This window comes from Anguilla rostrata, chromosome 11 (assembly GCF_018555375.3).
Source record: "Anguilla rostrata isolate EN2019 chromosome 11, ASM1855537v3, whole genome shotgun sequence".
Taxonomy (NCBI): Eukaryota; Metazoa; Chordata; class Actinopteri; order Anguilliformes; family Anguillidae; genus Anguilla; species Anguilla rostrata.
In genome coordinates this window covers 4697715-4724709 of record NC_057943.1, presented here as the reverse complement: position 1 = coordinate 4724709, position 26995 = coordinate 4697715, and the positions used below count along the sequence as shown (strand labels likewise).

General features: G+C 42.7%; 1 protein-coding gene across 3 annotated transcripts; it reads left to right on the top strand.

The window, feature by feature from the left end:
• Positions 1 to 26995, top strand: ptpn18 (protein tyrosine phosphatase non-receptor type 18). Of its 3 annotated transcripts, none has more exons than XM_064300616.1 (17): positions 1 to 317; positions 8560 to 8668; positions 8915 to 9264; positions 9888 to 9983; positions 10142 to 10180; positions 10824 to 10892; positions 12278 to 12340; positions 12860 to 13002; positions 15983 to 16049; positions 17070 to 17147; positions 17902 to 17991; positions 20015 to 20106; positions 22865 to 23214; positions 23827 to 23858; positions 24932 to 24962; positions 25526 to 25615; positions 26008 to 26995. In XM_064300616.1, the coding sequence occupies exons 1-17, from the start codon at positions 237 to 239 to the stop codon at positions 26079 to 26081; spliced, it is 1854 nt and encodes a 617-aa protein (XP_064156686.1). In that variant the 5' UTR covers positions 1 to 236; the 3' UTR covers positions 26082 to 26995. The 3 variants fall into 3 exon arrangements, with proteins under 3 accessions (XP_064156686.1, XP_064156687.1, XP_064156688.1); XM_064300617.1 differs by having other exon boundaries at positions 2 to 317; positions 8915 to 9069; XM_064300618.1 differs by having other exon boundaries at positions 3 to 317; positions 8915 to 8991.

Sequence of the window (26995 nt, the reverse complement as noted above, 5' to 3'; positions counted from 1 at the left end):
GAGATTGGGTCATTCAACAGAAGAAACTTCCTTGTCCGGCCCGCACATATAGGCTAGGGGGGAAATGTAACAACATTCACATCGGCTGTCCGAAGGATAACCGTTTTCGCACTGCTAAACATGTACACGTGAAGACACAGACCGCACTATCGTATTGGTCTATCTCATTACAATAAAATAGTAAGAGTAGCCTGTGAAGTTGCAATTGCTGTTGGCTAAGTATATAATTGGTACAAATGGAGAGACAACTGGTAACGTTCGTGGATCGGGTCAAATCTGGCGGTGGTATCTCAGACGAAATATCATCTGAATACAATGTAAGTGGGGTTTTTAGTATTTGTCGACATTCTGTCTGTTGTGTAGCCTATATTTATATTTGTAGGCAATTCGTGTTATACAACGTGATTAAGTGAAAGTATATTCGTTTTGCAGGTTAGTTACACTGATAGTGGTGGTTTAGCAGTAGGACAGGTGTACAAGCACTTAAAAAAACTATTTTGTCTCGTAAGGGTTATCGATCATGTATGATGGGTCACTTTCGCGGACGTTCATTGTTGATGAAAAAATGCTTTGTATTGCTTTGCTTCATCTAAATCATTTTTAGACTTATGGATGTAAACTTATAGCAGTGTGATAAAACACTCAATATTTTTCAAATGGTAGCCATAGATAACCATTACAATGGTTATTATTAATATTTTGTTCCCTTTGGAACCATATGTGACATATTCATTTGGCAGCCTCTCATTTCCATGTGTAATGTATGAAAATGACGAAAAATGTATAATTTATTATTATAAATATACTCGGTAATATTTTTTGTGAGCGCGTCAGTGGCTCACTCATTCTTAAGTTCCTCAGGTGAAGATATCCAAATTTGACTTGAACGTGAACGGTCGTTTCCTAACATATGCTCAGCTGTATATTAACCATAAATATCCAGACTCCAGAAATCAATATTCATAATGTTTATCCGTTTAGCTCATTAGACATGACTTTATCTCTGCTTAACATTCACAATTATCTGGAATTTTTTATTAGTCAAGCACCAGAATGCATTTTGCTATTGAAATGCTGTCACATGGCACTTCGTGTAACGCTGTTGATTGCTTTTTAAACATTCAAATGTAAACTGGACTTCAAATCGCAAGTATATTTTCCTTCTTCCGTATAGCCTACTGCGCTTTTTAAAAGGGTATTACTTTAGTTTTACTGTAGCCTATGTTACCGGAACCATCCCTTTAATTATTACAATCACATGTTGATTTCTTTTTGGAGCGCTGGCAGCTTTCATATTTTACATAGTTACACCTGGGCCGACTGTGCACGTGCGTTTTTTTTTTCCTCATCTAAAGGTGCGGTTTTCTTTTTCTTTTGACAACCTGGGTGCAACAAATTGCAGGTGTCGTACAGAAATACCCCAAAAGCCTCGAGTATGTAAGTGCACATGCCTCTTGTGTATGGAGGATTTTTGGACTCATGAAGTCTTGTTGTGACAGCCTCCTGAGCCGAATGTTTGCATTTGCAGAAGTTCACACTTGTCAGCATTCTGGTTATTGCTGTGCTTCTGAAAGTCCTTTGAGTAGTCACTGTAGGGTGTAGTCATACTTCTCTTCCTCATTTAAGCTCCAAAGTCAAGAATTAGTTACTTATTAAGGGTCATGTTTTAAAACTTTGCAGGCAGCAGTAAGGAGCTTATACATGTATGCAAATTTAGATTTTTGTTGATTTTTGTGGAATTTGTGCTTTTGGAAGTGCATTCATTTTAACTCCCCTGTCTTCTTCAAACATGCAATAACAATTGCACTGTTAATGCACTGTAATACCTAAATGTCAGTCTTACCAAATGACTTGAATAGTCTAAACTTAGAAAAGTTTTTGTTTATGCAACTAAAATGAGTATAAACAAGTTTAAGTTAATCGACTAATGGATACTTGAACAGATGAAGGTGCACTGCTCAAAAGGTTCAACATAATGAGTTTCCTGAAAAACCTGAAGTAAACCTAACTCTTGAGTTTTACAGAGTACAGAATTCTCCATATAGGGTTACATTATACTTTATACAGATCATGAGGGTTAAGATCATACTGCCACAAAACTGTCACCCACAGTGTAGAATAAAGTGTTTGTCTTTCACACTGGCATTTTCCAACCTCATTATGTTTTGTCTGATTGACTCAAAGGAAGGCATAGATGCCTTCACAGAAAAGTGCAGTTCAGAGGTTTATTCTGGATCATTGCAAAGTCGCAGTAATCCTTTTCTCTGCGGGAGTGTGTCTGTGGCTTTCAAGTGAGCTTTCTGGTTATCTGACTTCCTCATTCGGAAAGGTACTGCACGCCTGATTAAATAAAGCAGCTATTGTGACCTCCACTGGAATTCTGAACGCACATATTCAACCTTCAACCTTTCCTGGTGACAGGGTTTTACCAGGACTGTTTCCTGGAAACAGCATTCGTATGAGGCGTACAGTATGCACGTAGTTTCATGGAATATATTTACAAAAGGTGTTATTGTCGTATCATTTAAAAAAAATTAACCATAGGTGCATAAAACAAAATGCCTGGTATTTCATGAACAGTAAAGAAAAGAAAAAACTGGTTTAATCCAATGGTATTAAGTGCATTACAAATTACAATTTGAGTGAGAATGACAATACATTAGTAACAATGAATGCCACGAGGTAGAGCACCCGGCATTTCACGATGAAGTGTTTTTCTGTGCTTCATGCTTCAATACAACTATAAAGCAAAGATCAAATATTATGAAAATCTGGCAATCTGTTAGACACAAGTCATGCGTCTTTGGAGTCGATCATGATTATTAATTCATTAGGAGTTGCAGATAAGGCCAGTGTGTCGAGATACATAAAGTGAAACAAGGGTTTCATGTGTCATAGGTTACTGAAAGTATCTGAGCACAGAGCACTTCCTGGTGTGAAGGATCTGGTGAGGGGAACATTGGTGTGGGGGGAGGTCTACTCTTTAGATCCCTCTAGGCAAGCAGTGAGGCCGTGTTTCATCGGGAACAAATGCTGAGAGATGGGAGAAACGACGCGAACACGCTTAAGAAAATAAGAACACGGTTTGAGGGGTCATTTTCCGAATGGGTTGGCACAGTGTCGTGCAGGCAGGGGTATATCCCGACAAATTTGATACCCATTACCGCTGACGCCTGTTGTCTACGCCAGGGGCCTGCAACCCTGGTCCTGGAGAGCCACGGACTCTGCTGATTTTCATTGTTACTCTGCACTTAATTAATCAGTTTGAGCAGTTGACAACGGGTAACTCGCTTAACTTGGTTACTTGGGTCTGAATTGGGGGCTGATTTCATGGTGAAAAGAAAAAAACCCAGCCGCAGAGCTTGTGGCTCTCCAGGACCAGGCCTGCAGACCCTTAGTTCTAAGCAAAAGAACATGGACCTGGGTCGGTTTCATCCAAATACAATTTGCATGTCCCGAGGTAGCCTGTGTCAGATTATGTCTCTATCAGATCCGAATATAAATGGTCCAACAGGCATCGTCTGTCACCAACATTCTACTGACAAGTAGCATCCCATAATGAACATGGTAGAAGTAGAAGATATCCTGTTCTAGGTCTAAACATGTGGAACTGGATATGCAGCACATTAAAAAAAACTAAATAAAATTGTGTGTAAACTCAATACCACGTATATAGGAAATAAAAAAATCAAATTTGTCAAGCGTGTCAGGTATTCAGGAGTTCACACAAGGCCTAAATTGTTCTCAGGGACACCTGAGATTTAACACAAGAGAAAAAGGACTACATGTATGCCCACATGTCATGTACACTTAGATGTTTACAAATCTTTATTAGTGTTCTATTTTATTACTAAATTCTTTGGTGTGCTTCAGTATTCTTCATGCAGATACGTTCTGACTATATCAACATAATATAAGTAGCAAGAGGTCATCCTGGTGTAAAGTTTCAGGAACTTTAGACGATCCAGCATTTTTGCACAGTCCTTCTACGTCCTCTGCAAGCTACAGCTTCCAGTGTTCCATGCATCTATTACACAGCATTTACACTGGGATTTGATCTTAATGATAGTTTATTCTGCAGCACTGCCTGGTGTTTCAAACAAACTGTCTGCCAGCAACTAGTAGGAACAAGCTTAATTATTGCCATGGAAAAGTTCAGACAAAACACATGGTGGAAAATCATTCGCACTGTCACAGGAATAGGTTCCAAAAGGCTCCTCTGTGTCTTCATCAAGGAACCTTATCTAGTTCAAGGGTTCTTTGTCAGACAATATCATTCAATCCAGAAGCGTTCATACCTTTAACACCTACCGTAGGGAGTTACATTGAGAGCTAAAAAGGGTTTAATTCACGTAGCGGTTTCCTACACTGCGAGAGTGTAGGCATGCTCTTTGTAGGACACAAAGGCGGATTTACACTGTACACTGTTCAGTGTTAAATCAGCTCTTACAGAGTACATGTGGTCCCTATTGGACTCATGTTAGAGAGTTACAATACAAAAGTGAAACCTTAGGGAGAGAAGAATTCTGATAATATATGCACATTTATTGAATAGCATACGGAAGTATACTTTTTTTTTTTTCAATTTCTACTTACAATAACACGAAAATGTATCACTGTCCCGCTGTCTCACCAGATCGCTTTCACTGGTGCGATATACATTATAGCTCCACATGAACTTAAAAACGTGTGGACGATCTTCTGTCTGCTGTAGTTTGAAATATACTACATAATGGAATTTATACGAGCTTCACCAAAAATTTGATCACAACACTGCATACAGTATGTCACACCCTCAAGCCGACGCCGAGAAAGCTGACAGAACTGAGAGAGAAACGGGTAGTGCAAGCGCTTTGAGAGTTTGAGGAGGCCGTGCTGTGCTTTTTTTCAGATGCGTGTTCTTGCAGAAACGTGGTCTCTCAGTGCTTCTGCTTGCAGCGCGCTGTCCACGTTGAGCTGACGGCACGCGGCTGGTTTCCATGACGTGGCAGGCCATGCGTGCGACCATAATTAACAGAGAGGTTCAGCAACGTGTCGGTCAGTATGGGGCTTGTGGTGAGCTCTCTGCTCTCTGAATAGCTACATCACCAGTGGTCTCCAACCCTGGTCCTGGAGAGCTGGAGAGGGTCTGCTGTGTTCAGCAATGTGTTGGTCAGTATGGGGCTTGTGGTGAGCTCTCTGCTCTCTGAATAGCTACATCATCAGTGGCCTCCAGCCCTGGTCCTGGAGAGCTGGAGAGGGTCTGCTGTGTTCAGCAATGTGTTGGTCAGTATGGTGCTTGTGGTGAGCTCTCTGCTCTCTGAATAGCTACATCATCAGTGGCCTCCAGCCCTGGTCCTGGAGAGCTGGAGAGGGTCTGCTGTGTTCAGCAATGTGTTGGTCAGTATGGTGCTTGTGGTGAGCTCTCTGCTCTCTGAAAACTACATAATCAGTGGTCTCCAACCCTGGTCCTGGAGAGCTGGAGAGGGTCTGCTGTGTTCAGCAATGTGTTGGTCAGTATGGTGCTTGTGGTGAGCTCTCTGCTCTCTGAAAACTACATAATCAGTGGTCTCCAACCCTGGTCCTGGAGAGCTGGAGAGGGTCTGCTGTGTTCAGCAATGTGTTGGTCAGTATGGTGCTTGTGGTGAGCTCTCTGCTCTCTGAAAAGCTACATCATCAGTGGCCTTCAGCCCTGGTCCTGGAGAGCTGGAGAGGGTCTGCTGTGTTCAGCAATGTGTTGGTCAGTATGGTGCTTGTGGTGAGCTCTCTGCTCTCTGAAAACTACATAATCAGTGGGTCTGCTGTGTTCAGCAATGTGTTGGTCAGTATGGTGCTTGTGGTGAGCTCTCTGCTCTCTGAAAAGCTACATCATCAGTGGTCTCCAGCCCTGGTCCTGGAGAGCTGGAGAGGGTCTGCTGGTTTTTCATGGTGACTCTGCACTTCATGAATCAATTAGAGCAGTTGATTACACAGTTAACTCAACTCACCTGGTGTCTCTTGGGACTCAATTGGGTGCTGATTTTAAGGTGAAAACAAAAAGCCAGCAGACCCTGTATCTCCAGCTCTCCAGGACCAAGGTTGGAGACCACTGAGCAACATGAATACACACGACGCAACGGACAGCGGAAAAAAAAAGAAAATAAATTTGTGTCTTTATTTGTCAGTCCGAGGACTCAAATGAACTGTGAGAAGATGTGCAGTGCAACTGGGCGGCAGTGTGGTATAATGGGTAAGGAACTAGACTTAACCCAAAGGTCGCAGGTTCATTTCCTGGGTAGGACACTGCCGTCGTACCCTTGAGCGAGGTACTTAACCTGCATTGCTTCAGTGTATATATATCTAGCTGTATAAATGGATGCAATGTAAATGCTGTGTAAAAAGTTGTGTAAGTCGCTCTGGGTAAGAGCGTCTGCTAAATGCCTGTAATGTAATGTAACTACAAGGCAAAAATCAGTCTTTTGTGGGGGCTTCAGAGCAGTGTTCCTTTAAAAAAAAAACATTTTAAAATAAAAAAACAGGTCTGACAAGTGATCTTTTTACCAAAGCCGTACACAGAAATAAACACATTAAGTTGCTCAACCTAATTATGCAATAAGCGAACTAATACAACCGAATTTCACAGATTTTGTCGGTCCCCTAAGCTAGCGTTAAATTAAAAATATGTTGTAGTATAAAAGTGCTTATGTACAAATATTGTTCTCGAATAGGATAAGTACTTATTGCAATTAGTCTTTGTAAGAAGAAAGGGGAAATTATACATAATTATACAAAGTGTATACTGGACAGTGAGAATTACAAGGTAGAAGTAATTCCAAGACTCAATTTGCATTCATGGCGATATAGTACAGGTAAAACAAAAGCGTACAGTGTAGTGCATAGACTTCCTCTAGGGGCGACCTAGCTCAGGAGGTAAGACCGATTTTCTGGCAGTCGGAGGGTTGCCGGTTCAAACCCCTAACTGCTCTGGTGAATGAGAGGCATCAATTGTGAAGTGCTTTGGATAAAAGCACTATATAAATGCAGTCCATTTACCATTCTAAAACCTGGTGGAAAATTAACTACAAGTATAGTTTATATTTAACTTGGTGTTTGTACAATGAGGCATGTCTTTAAAAGCAGTTCCTGATTCTGTTTGATTGATATCATATGGTGGAGTGATATTTAATGTAGAAAATGTATTTGAGCATACAACTCATTCAGTTAATTTTAAAATATGTAATGTTCTTATGAACAGGATAGCCCTATGAGGCCTCACGCTGTAAATTATTTCAGAGGTCTTTAGACTGCAGCACCCCACAGTAGGCATAGACACTTCGTCTGACTTCCTCCAGGGAAATGCAGTTGGGCTACGTGATGTGCAATATTGTGACTTCCCCAGGATGTGAATGCACTGAAATAATGTTAAATGATTGAATTGTTCATTGGTAAGTTACAATCAATTCAATGAGGATTTGCTTTGGTGTGAAAGTAAAGCTTTTACATCCATCCATTATCTGTGCCTGCTTTTTCCTGGTCAGGGTCATGGGAGGGTGCTGGAGCCTATCCCAGCATGCATTGGGAGAGAAGCAGGAATACACCCTGGTGACAGGTTACAAATCTTTTGCAGGGCACAAATCTTTTAGCCATAGCAATATTATGTTTGTGCTAGCAAAGAACAATAAACAACTATTTGTGTAAAATGGATGCTTTAGTATGGTTTATACACAGACTGAATTTCTTCTGCCATTGTCAACAGAAACATGGCCCCTTTTCACCAGAACTGCCAGCAATAAATAAAAAAGCAATTTTTTATTTACTGGGTTGGTTATGTTGCCGGTGGGATGTATGTCTATGGCATGTGTCTACAGCTCCCTAGTGGACAGTCATCAGAATGCAGGCACAGTTTCTATGTCTTGAGAGCCTTCAGAGGCCTAGTTTCATTTTCACAGGCATTTAAATAATATGCTAATAGTTTTTTTTAACGGCTTATAGCTACAAAGAAAAGCTAAAAAATAGATAAATCACATAATTCATTTAAATGTCATATGATGACATGAAAAACAGGCAGAGAAACAGGTCTGTAAACATTTTTTGTCCGTTTGATGCAACATATTTTGCAAAAATTGTGAAATCCGTTAATTCATGAAGTGTCACCATCGTGAATGTAGCAAGTTTGTTAGGAAATTTCTGTACGTTTACTCAGCACAAGAGAGGAGGAACCACAAAGGGCTTGTTTTATGACATTGGTAAGAAAAAATTAATAAATATAGAGTATTTTGTGGACTGACTTTCAAAATCGAACCGGTTGGGCAAAAAAAAAAAAAAAAACAACAATTGCGAAGATGATCAAAAAGATAAAACAATATCATTCATCTCTTAATTGCCATATTTGCTTTTATTTTTATGCAAACAGGCCTACAAACTGAAACATTATTTGAAATATTTCAGCTCAAAACACTCCAGCAGAAACAAAAGCAACTGTTTTTGTTTTTTTATACTTGTGCATCGTACGCAGATTAATGTCACTCATTTTCAGAATTGTCACACTGTAAAGGCAGTCAGCTGACAGTAGGTACCGCATCAATGTGCTTCCCTCTGCAGAGTATTCGAGCTCAGACTGCTGACAGGAAGCAGAGGAGCAGCTTCACGACGGAGGCCGGGGGCTTGAAGGAGAACATCAAGAAGAACCGTTACAGGGACATCTTGCCCTGTGAGTGGAATAGCACTGCAGCAATCGAGGCAATGATAGACAATAATCGAGGGTCTGTACTTTGGAAGAGGTGGCTTGACTGATGTTTGTTCAAATCGCGGTGACGGTAAATGGAGGATGGGGGATGGTTTTGGCTCCACCCCTTTTCTGAAGCTGTTCAGCTTCGGCGGCGATTTTTTTTTTCCGCCCTGATGCGTGCCGTCACCGTGACGATGGGACCGTCGTTTTCTTTCTCCTTTTGTCCAGATGACCAGACGCGTGTTCGACTGGAGCCACTGGAAAACAAGTTTGAATCGGACTACATCAATGCCAGCTTCATCCAGGTAATGCTTCAAATCAATATCAATGCCAGCTTCATCCAGGTAATGCTTCAGAGCACTATCAATGCCAGCTTCATCCAGGTAATGCTTCAGAGCACCATGAATGGCAGCTTAATCCAGGTAATGCTTCAGAGCACTATCAATGCCAGCCTCATCCGGGTAATGCTTCAGAGCACTATCGATGCCAGCTTCATCCAGGTAATGCTTCAGGGCACTATCAATGCCAGCCTCATCCGGGTAATGCTTCAGAGCACTACCAATGCCAGCTTCATCCAGAGCACCCCAGAGCCACACCTCCTCAGTACCATCAATTGCATCTCCATCCAGTGCAGGGTGTTTCCAACCTTTTCTGATTCAGTGACCCCCTCCCAGGCTCAACAGTATCCAGGAGACCCCCTAATAAAATTTTTAAAAATGCTTTATCTTTTAAAATAATTTACCAAATCTATATGTAGTCATTGAATATCAAGTCTGGTCAGGGAGCTCCTACAGTACCTCCAATGACCTCCAGGGGTCCTCACAACCTGTGTTGAAACCCCAGGATCAAGTGCAATGGTTCTGAATCTGTGTTCTGTGAGGACCCCACTGCCGTTCTGCGGCTTACGTTTCCTTCACAACTTAATGAAAAGTGCATTGTTAATACAAAGTTAGCCGTTTTACTGCTGTGTTAGTCACAAGGCTTCGCTGAAACAAACAGGTACACCCATCCCATTCATGCTTGCGCTCGTTATGCAATAGAAAAATATGCATTTTCTTTTGTATTAAGGTAAATATTAGGTGTGTCTGCCAAGATCTTAATAATAGTTTCATTTGTCAATGGCAAAAAAAAAAAAAGATGAGAACCACCAGTCTAGTGGGTTCAGCCTAGAACAAGAAATGTTTTATTCTTTTTTACCCAGGGTGCAACACGAAATAAAAGATACATTGCCACCCAGGGACCTCTGAGTCACACTCTAGGGGATTTCTGGAGAATGCTTTGGCAGTATAACGTAAAGGTAAGTCAGTCACCCCTTTTTGAAGTCTGTTTTGGCAGTTTGATAATATATCTGATCATGGCAACACAGCACAGGAAGTGACTGAAGCAAGAAAACAGTTTATATCAACCTATTTTTTGTCTGATGCTTTACTTCCTCTTTCCTCTCTTCTTTTCTAGGTCATAGTGATGGCCTGTAGAGAAATAGAAATGGGAAAGGTATTGTCTTTTTTTTACGTGGTGACTGTCTTACTGTTGTTCAGCTTTTTCATATTCTTCAGTTAAAACTCATTGAGGTTCTAATGCAGAGATTCCTGTGCTCTTTCAAAATTTTAATCTCAAGTCTCCTTGAAATGATCAGCCTGTGGCTGATGATGTTATTGCTATAAATGCTATAATAATGCATACGAAATACGAATGCCTTATGTGAAATACTGTACTGTATATGGCACATTAGTAATTTTTAGTTCAAAATAATACACCTGTACGGACAAAAATTTGGTTCAAATAGATTTTAATTTAAGAACACATTGAATTTAACTGATTTGATTTTTTCTACTGTGAAATAAAAAATTTTATATTTGAATTTAGTCACTTATTTTTTTGAGATGTGAATTCACAAGTTTTAATTAATGCATTTAATTCACAGTAAAAAAAAAAAAAAAAAGAATCAAATGGATTAATTTCAGTTACAACAAATTAGTTAAATTCAACATTTACCCTTATTAACAGCCCTTATTTTCCTCCATACACCTGGTCTTTCCTCTCCCCACATGCAGAAGTGCAGTTTTTTTATTTTTCTCTTTAAAATGTTCAGGCTGCGACAACGTTTTTTTCTTTTCTTTTCTTTTCTTTTTCGCAGAGAAAGTGCGAGCGCTACTGGGCTGCCCACTCGGAGACGTCCACCTTCGGCCCTTTCGTCGTCACAAACGTAAGAAGAACGACTTCGCGCGATTCCTCGTCCGTGACGCTGTACGCGTAACCAGCGGCAGGCAGGGTCTGTAGGATGTCTTGGCGTAGTTCCTTTTTTTTTTTTCCTGTAACTTTCCACGTTGCTCGGCACATTCGGCGAGGAAAAGCACGGAGTGTCGATGGCACTGGTGATGACGTAGTCACTTGCTGGAAGTGGAGGTTGCTATGGTTTCAGTGGTTAAATTCTTAGGCAGAGTCTCCTTAGTGTCAAAAGCCTCACCTTTTCAATTCAAAGGGGGTGTACAGTATGAACCAAATAGAGGTAGGTTACATTATTACCATATAGGCTACCCTCGCTTTTATAAGGAACATCAGCTGTAATGCAACTTTTGTACTGGATATCAACTCAAAAAATAGCTAAATAATTACAGCTGTGGTCTGGGAGTCTTGAAAATATAGGCAGAAATATAGTTAATATACAAGCAGTGTGCAGTATTTTTTTTTTTGCTTGCTTCCTTTTGCTTTTGTTGGATTCCTGGTAGGTAATGTAAACACAAAAAAATATGCACCATTCATGGCTTGTGATCTACAGTGCAAACTATGGAGGCAGAGAACGGACAAAAGTGTTAGATGTTAGTGTGTTAGTAAGACTTTCATATTTAACAAGTGGGCCAGTTTAGATAACGGTCATTCTGTAGGGTGTCTACTGCAGCCTTTTGTTTGTGTATTTAACACTACATCATTTAGTTCTTACCATAAAGATCCAGTTACATTCATTCATTTTGATCAGAAATTGGCACATAGGGTCAGAGCTGCCGCATTAAATGGAATAAAGCGCAAATGAATCGTCTGGCGAAAGTTGGCCCTCTTGGGATGCTTGTAAATCAAACAAAACGGACGAAAGCACGTTCACAATAATTATCATATAATGTTTGTTTTTTTTTTCTGGCCAAGGTAGCTCATGCTGCTGTGCTTTGAATACTTAACGAGTGATACAAATGTTTGATTATAAAATGTTACTGATTTTGCCGTGAATCACAATTTTTTAATGTCATACAATCTTATTCATTGTCAGCACACAGCTGTTTACGTCTTCACATGCATAATTTCAATCTGCTACAAATTCTGTTTCAGAAATATGAATCTTTAACAGTGCACTGTTTTACTTGTTATGACTTGTTAAATTGTGTGCTGTAATGCACTGGGCCTTATTTTACCAATGACTTCATTTGGCTAGTAGCTGGCAGGTATCTGTGTGAACCCAGCTGTATAGTGTTTGTTTCCATTGTATGATATTGGTTGGCATGGTAGATCAAAATTTGACCTTTCATATTTTGTAAAAAGATCCAATGAATCAGAAATTCAAGAAAACTGATTAATGTGGGTTCACTTTAATTTTTGCAGCTGGAAGAAGTTTGCCCAAATGAAGAAGTGGTCGTACGGATTCTGCAGGTGAAATACCAGGATGTAAGTGTCATAATTGTTTTGGCTATGTAAATATGACATACATTGTATGAAACTGTTCACCTACAACTGGATGCACTCATGAGCTGCTAAAGTTATAAAATGCATGGGTATGCTATCTTTTTCAGTCTTCCATAGTCTGAATATACATTTTAAATTAGCCAATCAATTTTAAAATTTGTGTGAAATCTATGATGTTTAAATGTTGACATTGAGTAGTTCTAAGTTCTAAGACATCCCAGACATTTTAAAAATGCTGACTTTTGTTGTATGTTTAACTGGTATGAAATAAAGAATTAAAATGTGGCTATATTTTGTGTGTGTGTGTGTGTGTGTGTGTGTGTGTGTGTGCATGCATGTGTGCATACGTGTGTCCGCGTGCATGCATGTGTGTGCGCTTGTGTGCGTGCATTTGTGTGTGCATGCATGTGTGTTTGCATGTGTGTGTGCATGCATGTGTGTGCATGTGCATGCGTGCATGCATGTGTGCGTGTGCGCGCGTGCGTGCGTGCGTGAAAATAGGAAAGCCGGACTCTCTCCCAGTTTCAGTACACTGCTTGGCCGGACCACGACATTCCTTACACGTCGGACGGAATTCTGGGAATGATGGACATGCTCCGGAAGGTGCAGGGAACGGACGCCGCCCCGATTCTCGTTCACTGCAGGTGCGCCCTTCGCCGTGTCCCGCAGAACACACACACGAGCCCGCGGAAACGGTTTTACCCGAGCTCCCTGGAGCTTCGGTGGATCGGGCAGATTAGCCATATGTACATTACTATGCATTAGCGCGTGTTATTCTGTCCTGTTAGCACCAGCCTGCGTGTAATTAGCCGAGGCCCTAGACTGCAAAATGCATGTAAAATGAAGTGACACACATGAAATATTCAGCACCTGATGCACTCCGCTGCTTCCAGACTTCAGTCTGGCTCAGCTGCTCCGTTGTCTCTGCATACTGAGAAGGGACGTGAGAGGGCTGCTTCAGTCAGTCGTGCTGGAGGAGACTGGGGCCGTGTGCTGAAATGGTGGAGACTGGGGCTGTGTGCTGAAATGGTGGAGACTGGGGCTGTGTGCTGAAATGGGGGAGACTGGGCTGTGTGCTGAAATGGCTGAAATGGTGGGGACTGGGCTGTGTGCTGAAATGGAAACTGGGCTGTGTGCTGAAATGGTGGGGACTGGGGCTGTGTGCTGAAATGGAGACTGGGGCTGTGTGCTGAAATGGTGGAGACTGGGCTGTGTGCTGAAATGGTGGGGACTGGGGCTGTGTGCTGAAATGGTGGAGACTGGGCTGTGTGCTGAAATGGGGGAGACTGGGTTGTGTGCTGAAATGGCTGAAATGGTGGGGACTGGGCTGTGTGCTGAAATGGCTGAAATGGTGGGGACTGGGGCTATGTGCTGAAATGGTGGGGACTGGGCTGTGTGCTGAAATGGTGGGGACTGGGCTGTGTGCTGAAATGGCTGAAATGGTGGGGACTGGGCTGTGTGCTGAAATGGTGGGGACTGGGGCTGTGTGCTGAAATGGTGGGGACTGGGCTGTGTGCTGAAATGGTGGGGACTGGGGCTGTGTGCTGAAATGGAGACTGGGGCTGTGTGCTGAAATGGTGGAGACTGGGGCTGTGTGCTGAAATGGTGGGGACTGGGGCTGTGTGCTGAAATGGAGACTGGGGCTGTGTGCTGAAATGGCTGAAATGGTAGAGACTGGGCTGTGTGCTGAAATGGTGGGACTGGCTTGTAGCTGAAATGGAGACTGGCTGTGTGCTGAAATGGGGAGACTGGGTGTGTGCTGAATGGTGGGACTGGGCTGTGTGCTGAAATGGTGGAGACTGGCTGTGTCTGAATTTGGGAGACTGGTTTGTGCTGAATGCTGAAATGGTGGGACTGGCTGTGTGCTGAAATGGCTGAATGGTGGACTGGCTATGTGCTGAAATGGTGGGACTGGGCTGTGTGCTGAAATGTTGGGGACTGGCTGTGTGCGAATGCTGAAATGGTTGGGGACTGGGCTGTGCTGAAATGGCTGAAATGGAGGAGACTGGGCTGTGTGCTGAAATGTGTGAACTGGGCTGTGTGCTGAAATGGTGGGACTGGGCTGTGTGCTGAATGGAGACTGGGGCTGTGTGCTGAAATGGCGAAATGGTAGAGACTGGCTGTGTGCTGAAAGGGTGGGACTGGGCTGTGTGCTGAAATGAGACTGGGCTGTGGCTGAATGGTTGGAGACTGGCTGTGTGCTGAAATGGTGGGATGGGCTGTGTGCTGAAATGGTGGGACTGGCTGTGTGCTGAAATGGGGGACTGGTTGTGTGCTGAATGGCTGAAATGGTGGACTGGCTGTGTGCTGAATGGCTGAATGTGTGGGACTGGGCTATGTGCTGATGGTGGGGACTGGCTGTGTGCTGAAATGGTGGACTGGCGTGTGCTGAAATGGCTGAAATGGTGGGACTGGCTGTGTGCTGAAATGCTGAAATGGTGGGACTGGCTGTGTGCTGAATGGCTGAAATGGTGGAGACTGGCTATGTGCTGAAATGGTGGGGACTGGGCTTGTGCTGAATGTGGTGACTAGCTATGTGCTGAAGGTGGGGACGGCTGTGTGCTGAATGGAACTGGCTGTGTGCTGAAATGGTGGGGACCTGGCTGTGTGCTGAAATGGGAGACTGGGCTGTGTGCTGAAATGGTGGGACTGGGCTGTGTGCTGAAATGAGACTGGCTTGTGCTGAAATGGTGGAGACTGGCGTGTGCTGAATGGTGGACTGGGCTGTTGCTGAAATGGTGGGGACTTGGCCGTGTGCTGAAATGGTGGAGACTGGGGCTGTGTGCTGAATGGTGGACTGGGCTGTGTTTGAATGTTGGACTGCGCTGGTGCTGAAATGGTGGGACTGGGGCGTGTGCTGAAATGGAGACTGGCTTGTGCTGAAATGGTGGGGACTGGCTTGTGCTGAAATGGTGGGACTGGCTGTGTGCTGAAGGCTGGCTTGTGCTGAAATGGAGACTGGCGTGTGTGAAATGGGGAGACTGACTGTGTGAAATGGAACTGGCTGTGACTGAAATGGTGGGACTGGCTGGTGCTGAATGGGAGACTGGGCTGTGTGCGATGTGGACTGGCTGTGTGCTGAATGGGGAGACTGGGCGTGTGCTGAAATGGTGGGGACTGGGGCTGTGTGCTGAAATGGAGACTGGGCTGTGCTGAAATGGTGGAGACTGGGCTGTGTGCTGAAATGGTGGGACTGGGGCTGTGTGCTGAAATGGTGGGGACTGGGCTGTGTGCTGAAATGGTGGGGACTGGGCTGTGTGCTGAAATGGAGACTGGGGCTGTGTGTTGAAATGGGGGAGACTGGGGCTGTGTGCTGAAATGGAGACTGGGCTGTGTGCTGAAATGGAGACTGGACTGTGTGCTGAAATGGTGGGGACTGGGCTGTGTGCTGAAATGGTGGGGACTGGGCTGTGTGCTGAAATGGCTGAAATGGTGGGGACTGGGCTGTGTGCTGAAATGGTGGGGACTGGGGCTGTGTGCTGAAATGGAGACTGGGGCTGTGTGCTGAAATGGAGACTGGGCTGTGTGCTGAAATGGAGACTGGGCTGTGTGCTGAAATGGTGGGGACTGGGCTGCGTGACGCTACTGATATGGCGGTAAAATGATCCCATCTCTCTGTTTCAGTGCTGGCTGTGGAAGGACTGGGGTGATATGCACAGTAGACTATGTGCATGATCTTCTACTGACTCAGGTACTGCACTTATATGAAATACAGGCCATCTGTAGTTTAAAAAATAACTTTCGATAGAGAACTTGATCAGTTAATATATGCACATTTATTGAATAATGAACAGAAATACAAACTTTTTTTTTTCAATTTCTACGTACAATAAAACAAAAAGATGACTTTTACTTGAAAATAATACAGTTTCACTGTAGTCAAGGGAAGTGGTTTCTCTCTAGCTGTATTGCGTTCTTCCTGAAATTGTGGTGCAGTTTAAAATAGTTTCTCTCGCTAGACCACACAAGATATTTATCTTCTGCCTCTTGATCTTCCTGGTCTTCTGTTAACATTACTGCTAATCAACTGTACCCTTCTGAGTGTGTACTGAACACTGCACCCAGAGATATTAAACTTCTTTGCTATTTCTCACAAGGAATAACCTTGCCACAAATATCTTTACTTGGCCCTGCACGTCTAACCTCCTTCTTTGCCATATTTCTTGCATCTTTAGTGCCTATTTTACTTATACAACAGGCCAGTGATATTAGGCTATCTGTGGTTTTAAAAAACTTAAGGTATATAGGATTTCACTCAATTTAACTACCTCTCCACCTCCCTCCCACCCCATTTGCAAAATCATTGGATAAACTTCCAATTTGTTTAGTTGTAATTAAAGCCAAAGGAGGCAATTTTTGTCTAAGATTATTTTTTAAGAAAAGATGTCTTTTGTGTTATTGTAAGTATTGTAGTATTGGAAAAGAAAAAAAAAATATATATATATATTTGTTATTTAATAAATGCGCATATTTTAACTGAATTGTTCACTACCTAAGGTTTTGACCCAAGGTTTTCACAAATGACACCCACCAACACCACAATGTGTACGGAAATAAAAAAATTTAAAAAGTCAGAAGTTCCTTCTGCTTTAAGATCGCAAGTATGTGCTTAGAATGATTAGAATGTTCTTGACGACCGAACGTTTGACATTTTTGAGAAAAAAAACCTTCGACTCTTCCAAGGGTTTAATCAAATCTTCCATGCCGCCAGAGAATCACCGAGGATTTCAGCATCATGGAGATCGTGACGGTCATGCGGACGCAGAGGCCGTCGGCGGTTCAGACCAAGGTACGGCAACGTTGCGTAACGCGCTATCCCGCGACTGCCATTTTGAAATGGAAAAGTTATAACAGCGAACAACAGCCGCTTTGTTTCAAGCCAAGAAATAGCAAGGTGCATCGTTACGCTCGAGGGGGTCTTGTATTTATTTACCTGCGGTGTCATTTTCACTCGGTAGGCTGCCAATCTAAGAAGACTTTCTCCGCACATTTTTTCTGCTCCTTGACGCTCAGCTAGCCTCCCGTACGCCGTGCACAAGGGATGCGCTGGCAGTGCCCGGGATTTGACCCCCTAACGGGCGTATGATGATATTTGAATATGAAAATATGATGATATTTGAACATGAATATGAAGATATTTGAATATGACATTGAGAACGCTTTGGTCCGTGTTGTTGTGCAGTCCTCTCAGGCTGTGTTCTTGTTTGTTTAATGGCCGGGTCACTCGTGAGGGAAAAAAAAAAAAAAAAGATTGTTTCATATTCATGGTGGTGATGAAAACTGCTACTGCTACTGAGTGATAATGATGAATAAGTCATGATGATGCAGAAGATCAGGATGATAATGCTGATGAAGATGATGATGATAGAGAAGATGAGGATGATAATGATGGTGCTGGTGATGTAGATAAGGATGATAATGATGACGAAGATGATGATGGTGCTGGTGATGAAGATGAGGATGACAATTACGATGTGGCTGATGATGATGACAACGATATGACGATGACATTGACATTTACGATGTCGCGCCCTTCTTTTCAGGAGCAGTATGGGTTTGTGTACCACACTGTGGCTCAGATGTTCCAGAAGCATCTACTGGCCCTGTGCAACAACAACAAGAGCCTGGCTGAAGTAAGGTGGAACGTAGTTTACATGACTTAATTGCTGCCTTACTGGCTCAGTTAACGTTCAAGGATTGTTTGTTTACATTGGTTGCTATGGATGCTCATTTGTTGCTACGTAACAGATTTAGAGTGAAGAGAACAGGCACACGCCGAGGTGATGGTGCTCATGCAATGCCGACAGTGTTTTAGATACACTTAATTATGTTTGCTCAAAGATGAACGAGCTGAGCTTTTCCTTGCCGCCTGAGTTTCAGTGTGCGAAAATATTGGTTTAGTCTCACTAAATATAGACTCAGTAGGAATTCTTGACCTCGACATGACACCCGAGTGAAAACAAATGTTTATGTCCAGATTAAATAAAGTTTTACATATAGATTCTTGTGATTATGGCCCGATGACAGCAGCCAACACACCTATATCTCCCTTAAGTGATGTGTACATTAACTCAACTGGCATTGGTTTTCAAACTCCCCTTAGCACTGTAGTTACATTACATTACATTACATTACAGGCATTTAGCAGACGCTCTCATCCAGGGCGACTTACACAACTTTTACATAGCATTTTTACATTGTATCCATTTATACAGCTGGATATGTACTGAAGCAATGCAGGTTAAGTACCTTGCTCAAGGGTACAACGGCAGTGTCCTTACCCGGGAATCGAACCTGCGACCTTTCGGTTACAAGCCCAGTTCCTTACCCACTGTGCTACACTCCGTCCCACGAGAGAGACCATATCGGTTTACGCCAAAGTGCCGGTCACATCCCAGGGCGATACAGGTTGGGAGATTGCAAGCTGCTACCGTTACAAGCAACACAATAAGGGTAATCAGGATGTCTGATTTAATAGCAACATATCAGTTCACTAATCTCCTAGTTTCATGTTAACCCCCCTTGCCATAGCTGATCTGCTTTTACCGTACGGTACATGTACAGTGAGTCATACCATTCTCAGTTCTAGTTACCGTAGCTGAGCGACAATATATAAACTTGTCGAAGCAATACCGCACCTAGTTTCGCGTACTTTTAAACATCACAGTTCTTGAAGTGCTTCTGTATGCAAGCAATTTAGTGATGAACCTTCACCAAAACGAGACAACTGGACAAATGGATCTCTCCAGTTGATTTGTTAAAATGAAATGATCTTAGTCACAGAAATGTTATTAGGAAAGAGGCCGTTGTGCAATAGTGTGAACTCAGGATTGCCTCATCTTTGAACATACAGCGAAAAATTTCACTTTCGCAGTGTGGTGAAGTTCCATATTTTCAAAAAAGAGAAAACATTTGTGGGTGAGAAAGCCTGATAATTAGTCTTTCAGGCATGTAGGAATAATTTATAAAGTACAATGCATCCATTAAATACGATAGCACCGGGTGTGACTTAATATGACAAAAAAATAAAAAATTTGTCTAAATTTCTATCTTATATCACAGCCAGTAAGCTGCTTTGTTGTCATTCAGTAGCACATTAGTTATGTGTTGTGTAACTGAAATCAATTGGTGAAGGTAAGCAAAAACAAATACATGTGTTGTAAGAACAGGTTCAATTGCAGTGGTAGTTTTTAGCAGTAGTTCAGTGAAATTGTAGTAGATTGCCATCATTGCCGCAATATAGTTAATACTTCTAGCTATCGACGGCAGTGAGAAGTGGCATTGTAAGCTGGGTATTAATGGCAGTGTTATATTTGCCTTTCAGCCCCCAGGCTTTCATTTCAGTTTTGGAGTGAAACTTCTCATTTTGATGACGACCGCATGCTGTCTGTCTGTTGGCTTGTTCCGCCTGAAACATTAATCTTTGACTTGACTTCCTGTTTGAAGCGGCGAGAGCAGAGAAGCATCAAATAATAAATTAAAAAAAAGAAGAAGACAAAAAGGAAAGAGGAGAGAGGAAACATGCAGCCTGCCTGCTTCCTTTATGCAAAGCGCGCAGAGAGCTCGCTCGCTGTTCCGCGGCAGGTGAAATGAAATGCGGCCTCCCGCGGACGAAGCCGCCCCCTTAGCGTGACCGTCTCCTCTTTGCCCGCACAGAACCTCCGGCCTCTCTACGACAATGTGGAGTCCGTGAGCAGACAGCAGCCCCAGACACAGCCGCACAGAGCCAGCAGCGTCCAGCCGAGAAGGTAGGGGCAGACGTCGAGCCACGACTGACAAGAACGTTGATTCTGGCGACAGCGACAGCTCCCTGTCAGTCTTTGTTGCGCTGTTGTCAGCTCTTAACAAGGGCACTCGTCGTTTTGTTTGCTGTCGTACACCGACTCTATGCTCTTTGAATAGGAAAATGCTCTAGGTGACACATTTGTCGAGTGAATATAATATAATATTTCCTGGGTATTCGGCGTAGCCGTGACACTGAAGAACATTCGCAGTGTTCTTACGTTGTGATTTCGGCTCTCTGTCGGTGTAGAGGGAGGTGATTTCTTAGTCATCCATTAGTTCCTTGTTTCTTGCATGCAGGCCACCATTTCTTAAACTGAATTGTAAATTGGGCAGTAAGTGGATGGGCAATCAAATCAGTCACAGATGTACATCAAAAATATACCATTTAATATAAATAAACAAATAAACACAATTTAAACCAGGACAGAGTTAAGAGGGCTGTGATTACACAAATAAGTTATTTTCTTTTTTTATATATCGTCACTCCATGACTGTTCTTACTTGTGCGACGTATAACCTTTAAATCTTAGTGACTGGATTATTTTAATGGCAAACATTAAAAAGGCCCATTAACAGTTAAAACTGATCATCTTGTTAAAAGAATAGTTCTCTTTCTAGGGTTTTTAAATGTTTTTCAAGTTTAGTGTATGTTTTCATTTGTCCATACAGTATTAGGTTGAAGCTTAACAGATTATTTTAATGACCAACATTAAAATGGTCAGTTAACAGACAAGATTAGTCAACTTGTTAAAGGAATAGTTCACTTTACATGTAATTTTTTTTTTTTTCTTCAATTTTAGTGCATTTTTTCATTTGCCCAGACAGTCCATGTGTGTGATGTATTCACAATATTTCTAGAAGTTTCTGATGGCCTGCCAGCTGTTCAGTGGCTGGTGTGAGGGCATTCAAGGGTCACTGGCAGACCCGGGTCAAATACGTATTTGTTTTGGATTCAAATACTTTTCTGCGCTCTGCTGATCTTGCCTGATGTAACTGAGCCAGGGGCTTGCACTTTTTGAGAGTATTTCATTGGTTCAAATACACCAAATTAATACACTTCACGTAACTCAACAGCAGCTTCTACACATTACATTACAGGCATTTAGCAGACACTCTTATCCAGAGCGACTTACACAACTTTTTACACAGCATTTACGTTGCATCCATTTATACAGCTGGATATAGACTGAAGCAATGCAGGTTAAGTAGCTTGCTCAAGGGTACAACGGCAGCGTCCTACCCAGGACGCAAACCTGTGACCTTTAGGTTACAAGACCAGTTCCTTCCCCATTATACAACACTGCCGCCTTACATGACACAACACTATGCTTCTAGTGGTTGCACCTGTGTATATGACCCAATTATTAGAAATACTTCCCATGGCAGTATTTCCTATGGGAAAGAAGTACTCACATAAATACATAAAATCCGATATTCATATTGTGAATAAATCATGTAAAACGAATCTGTTCATAATATGTACATCCTCTGGAAACATATTATTAAGCTTTCATGTAAGTGGTGCCTATGAATGCTTTACGAAGATAAAAATTCATGTAGAGCATTAATAAATGTGAGTGAAATTCAGACTGAAACTGAAAGAATGGTGTGATTCATCCCTCTTTCCTTTCAGAAATTTGAATGTAATCATTCAAAGAACGTCTTTTATGTAAAGTTTCTCTTCATGTAAATCCCTCCAAAGGTCTGCAGCATCGATACTGATAAGGTTGTGAAACGTTACCATTGAAACAGACTTTGGGCCTAGGGAACAGCTAATAAAGATTCTATTTTACTCATTTAAAAAAAGTCATCAGGAAATACGTTTATGCACCTGCAAAAAAAAATAAATAAAAGTTTTTTTTAAAAATGAGATAAAATATAACGGATCATAGTAATCATAACCCTAATTGTCCTTCGCTCCCCAATTTTTCATCTGAGTTGCTTCATTTAGCACAAAATTAACTTAGCAACGTCTGCAGCTGTCACCAAGTCACCGAGTATTACCTTGATTGCCACATCCGACAATGCTGACATTATGATCGATGAATAACATTGATTGTGAATAATGCGGAGAGCGAAATGTCTAACAAGCTACGGATCCCGGCTTCCTAATAGCTAACCATTGCCACCTGCCAATTATAAATACAAGATTATGAATATGAATGTATGCCGCAGTTTTATTTTTTTTAAATGCCCTAGCACCTTTTTTGTAAAAGTACTCAAATATCAGTGCAGATAAATGCCCTCCTACCCTTAACCCCCAATAAGCACTTATTAAAAGAAAACTGCCACCTGTTTTTTTCTTTCGTGACAGCTACCCATATACCGTACAGTACAACATATATTTATTAAAAATGAACCAAATTTTTTGGGACAGTGACACAATTTTTTTGTTGTTTTGGCTCTGCACTCCAGCACACCGGATTTAAAACAAACAAAATGAATGTGAAGTTAAAGTGAAGACTCTTTTATTTGTCATATTACTTTCGGTAATATATTCACCTTCTTTAAAATACAGTTCAATGCAAAAGTATTGGGACAGTCAAATTTATTTATTTTTTTTTTAATTTATTTTTTGCTTCGGCTCCGTACGCTAGCACATTTGTTTTATTTTTAATAAAACGGTGAATGTTTCTGTATTACAGGTATCCGGGTGGTCACCCGCAGAATAACCGTGGCAGTACGGTAACGCTGATGCTTGTACTGTGTGTGCCTCAGCAGTAGACCCAGCCTGGTGCCCCAAAGGCCCCACTCCGGGCAGCCCAAGATGAACGACACGTACGCCGTCATCAACAAGCCCAAACAGAGGCCGGTGGCGGCCTCCACTCCTTCCCTTCCCACTCGCTCCCCCCCGCCCGCCGTCCATCACTATGACAACGCGGGCCTGGGGGCGCCCCTCTACAGCAAGGTCAAACCGAAGAGCCATCGCGGCAGCGGCGACAGTGGCGGTGGCGGCCGCGGCCCCCCGACCCAATCCGTCTCGCCCACCTACGACCGAGCCCTACCGCAGTACCCCGGAGGGGCGCAGGCCTCGCCTGCGGCTGACCACGGGGACTACGAGCCCCTCCCAGGTGACCCCGTGCGCGCCTCTCGCACCTTCGCCCGCGCGTCCTGCCTGGGGTTTCCGCCGGCTCGCTCTACGCACACACACACACGACAGGCCCCATGACGACACCCTCAGTCGCCGCTGTTTCTGTCCCTTTTCCTGTCCCCGCGTTTCCTGTCCAATGGCATTGCGCAATTGGGTAGAATTTACAGCAGGCCCGGCCTTCTGACGCCTGCCGCAGGAAGTGTCGCGGGGGGAGAACTATATATGAGCCTCTGACTCACGAGGATGTTCGTCCGTCCATCTTACATAAAAGGGAACGATGAGGCAATGTCATCGTAGATTGTCACATGGCCCCGTGGCCCAGGTACACTGTGTTCTTAGCTTGTTGCAAAACGGCAAAAAAAAAAAAAAAAAAAAATTACACTTGTCACTGAATAACGTTTGTGGGTCTAAATTCTGGATGCAGATGTTTTTGAACGAATGTGGTAAACTGTGTACATTTTCATTGTTAAGCGAGTCCATTCTGAAAGATTTTTTCCAATGCTGGTTCACGGTTATGCTTTGTTGAACGCAGATTAATTTTCCTGAATTATTTAACCCCCTAGCATTGATTTTTTTTTTCTTTGTCCCACAGGGATTTTCAGCTCGTCCAGCAGAAATTCCAAGGTGATTAGTCCTTCTTTGTATGGCTCATCTGTCTTAGTAAACTCCAGCTAAAAAAAAACGGCAGTTTGGCAGTTGTGAGTTTCAAATTCCAAGATGTTCTAACTTATTTAATAAAATTTTTGGTCTTATCGCAGTCTGTGTTTTTGCATCCGAAAAGGGCTGGCGTGGATGCCGGTTTTTTGTCGTTGCCTGATTCCACTTATCGAGGTCTTTACTGAAGAACAGGATTGGTTAATGACTTGAATCAGGTGTCGCGGTGCCTAGCTAAAACAAAAACCTGCCCCCGCACGCTTTCCCTTTTTGGACAAAATCGGACACCCCCCTGGCCTATCTTTACGAAGCCGTCGGAGTAGAATAACGAGGAAGTATATTTATGGCGTTTGCAGTAGTATAGTTCCCCGAAGTATCAGCAGACAGTAGAAGTGTGAGAAGTCAGAGAGGCTCGTGTTTTTATGGCTGTCGCTGAGCCATGAAAGCTAAGATAAAACGTCTGTGTGGAAAGATTCTTCTCACACCTTGCGGGGTGTAGAAAATGTGAGGTTTCGGTTGCGCGGTGTGATTTTTTACTGGTGCATGCTGGCGTTTGTCACCCAGCTAAAGGAAACGATACGCATCTTGGTTAACGAAGAAAGGGGAACTTGCCGAAAACATCTGCAATGTTTTTTTTATTGGTCTATATAAATGTGCGAAAAGGATTTTGAAAAAGAACGAAAAAGATTATATAGATGTGAGCACTGAATAGAGAATATAAATGTGATACTCTTTTTGTTGTTGTTTTTGAATATTTAGATTTGAATTGGTTATGGACTTTCAAATGCTCGTTTTTGTTCTTGTTCTTTTCAAGAGCTTGAAACATATTTTTGCTCCTTTAGATTGTGTAGCACAGTTACAGAGAAAATTGATATGTGCATGAACCTGAAGAATACAGCTGTTGTCTCTTGACTTCCTGATTCTGCTTCCTCATACAGAAACATTAGATATATATGTAATCGTGAATGTGGTACAAGTTTGTATGGAAACATTTTGAAATGTTCTAGTTGCCTGATTCATATTTAGTATTCTTCATTTTGCAGGTTTCTGACATTCCTAAAATCAGAAAACAATGTAAGTAGACTTCAAATCTTGCGTAATTCATTTGGAGGCCGTTATGCAGCCTGTATTCTAAACCTTAAAACTTAACAACAGTCAGGTCGGCATTCCTTCGTCCATTTTGAACATCGGGATTCTCATTTAGGGAGTGTATGTGCGGAAATGATTCTTTCAGAATATGCATAATCGCAATCTTAATAATCCATCGATGTGATCGGAAGCTGAGGTACGGTATTGTCTTCGGTTTGAATGGGCACTCTTGCCATGCCTTGTATTCACCTGTGATGTGCTCGCTTCCTTACAGAGAAATGTTCCTTGTTCCCACAGTTTTACAGAAAGGCTCCATTTTCCCAGTGGGTTTAAGAGAACTTCGGTGTTCTTCTAGCTTTACGAAGCACTGTAATGTGTCTGTAGTGCAGGATCTGTTTGCCCATGGCCTTACAGGATGCATATGCCCATCGAGCTAGCTTTACATAAATGCTACCTTATACCATGGCTTTGCAAAAGTTAGGGTCTACGTGGGCTGCCTGTCCTATCTGACTTAGTTTTTTTTCCTCTCTCTCTCTCTCTCTGTATAGCTGAGGATTTAAACTCAACAGACGATGACTACGAATACGTTTCAAACCCCATCAAAGGCACAGCTGGCTACTCCTCTCCTGGCGGTATGGGTGAGTGTCGGTCTACGGTGGTCGCGCGCTCACTGTAGCGACATACCTATGACGGTCCTTACCTGTTCAGTCACGAACAAGCACGGAACCGTCCAGACCCACGGCGCAACTCACTTCCACAGACACTTTTTAGGTGGCACCACCTGCACATGCGTCCCACTAAACGTGAGTGAGTGAGTGAGTGAGTGAGTGAGTGAGTGAGTGAGTGAGTGACCACAATTTGCCACGCATAGCCCACAGCGGCAGTCCTGCGCGCTGTGGGAAAAAGAGAGAACGTTTTGAAGCGTCAGTAAGCAGGTGAAAGCAGGCTTTAGTGAATGCTGAGCTGAGGGCGGTGCTCTTGCTGTAGCGCGCTCCTTATTCTAGCCGTGTGTTCTCCCCACCTCCCGCAGGGTTCAACTGCCGAATCAAGAAGCCGAAAGGACCGCGAGACCCGCCGGCGGAATGGAGCCGGGCTGAGCGTTAGCGCGTGCGCTAATAGCGGGCCACCCATCCGGTCCAATCCGCCCAAGCGATTAAACCGTTCGCGGAATGTCAAGGAAACCGAATTATTTCTCGACTCAAGAGAAGGAACGACGAGACACGCTATGCGGGTAAAAAAAAAGTGACGGTTACGGCTCAGATTGCGTGAAATGTGTCATTCCACCGGATGCCTTGTTCGTGTCAGGACGCACCTGGACGTGTGCGTCTGGTGGGATATTTATTTTATGTACAGCGTAAGAATAATTTATTCAGGATTTTCTTAGCAACGATTTTTAAAAAATGCAATGGCACTGGCGTGACGTTATTAAGCAAATAAACCACCGCTATGCTTACAGGACATAGCCTACACGTGGTGTTTTAGGTAAAAATCTAATGCATTGTGTGCCAGATCTGCCGTTAGAGAATAAATGGAAAATCAGTAGAAAAGAGAAGGCAGGAAGAGTAGATAGTTTTATCAATGATAGTTATTTCTGAGGAGTTTCTCCAGTGCAGCTTTTTACATTTAATTGTGCTGTCTTTGGTATGCAAAGTTTGGTTCAGTAACTTCTAATTATATGATGTGCAAAGCACATTGTCCTCCAGTGACGCTTGACCATCGTACCAGAGCATTAGAGGGCAGTTCAGACTGTACCATAATGGAACGAATCTGCAAACACACTGAACTTGTAGGACCCCATCTAATCCACAAGGGGGCACTGTGGAAGTTTGAAATCTGGGACAGGAAGCAAAAAAAAAAAACAACTATTCAAAATATGTAAATTTGTTGCTTTTCTGTTTAATTTTGTAAATGATCATGGCTATTAGGATGCATATTGTCAGAGTGCAAAGGCTATGGCCAGGTGAATGTAAAGTTTTTCTTTATACATGAACTGACAATAAATGATCTGCTAAAGCTGA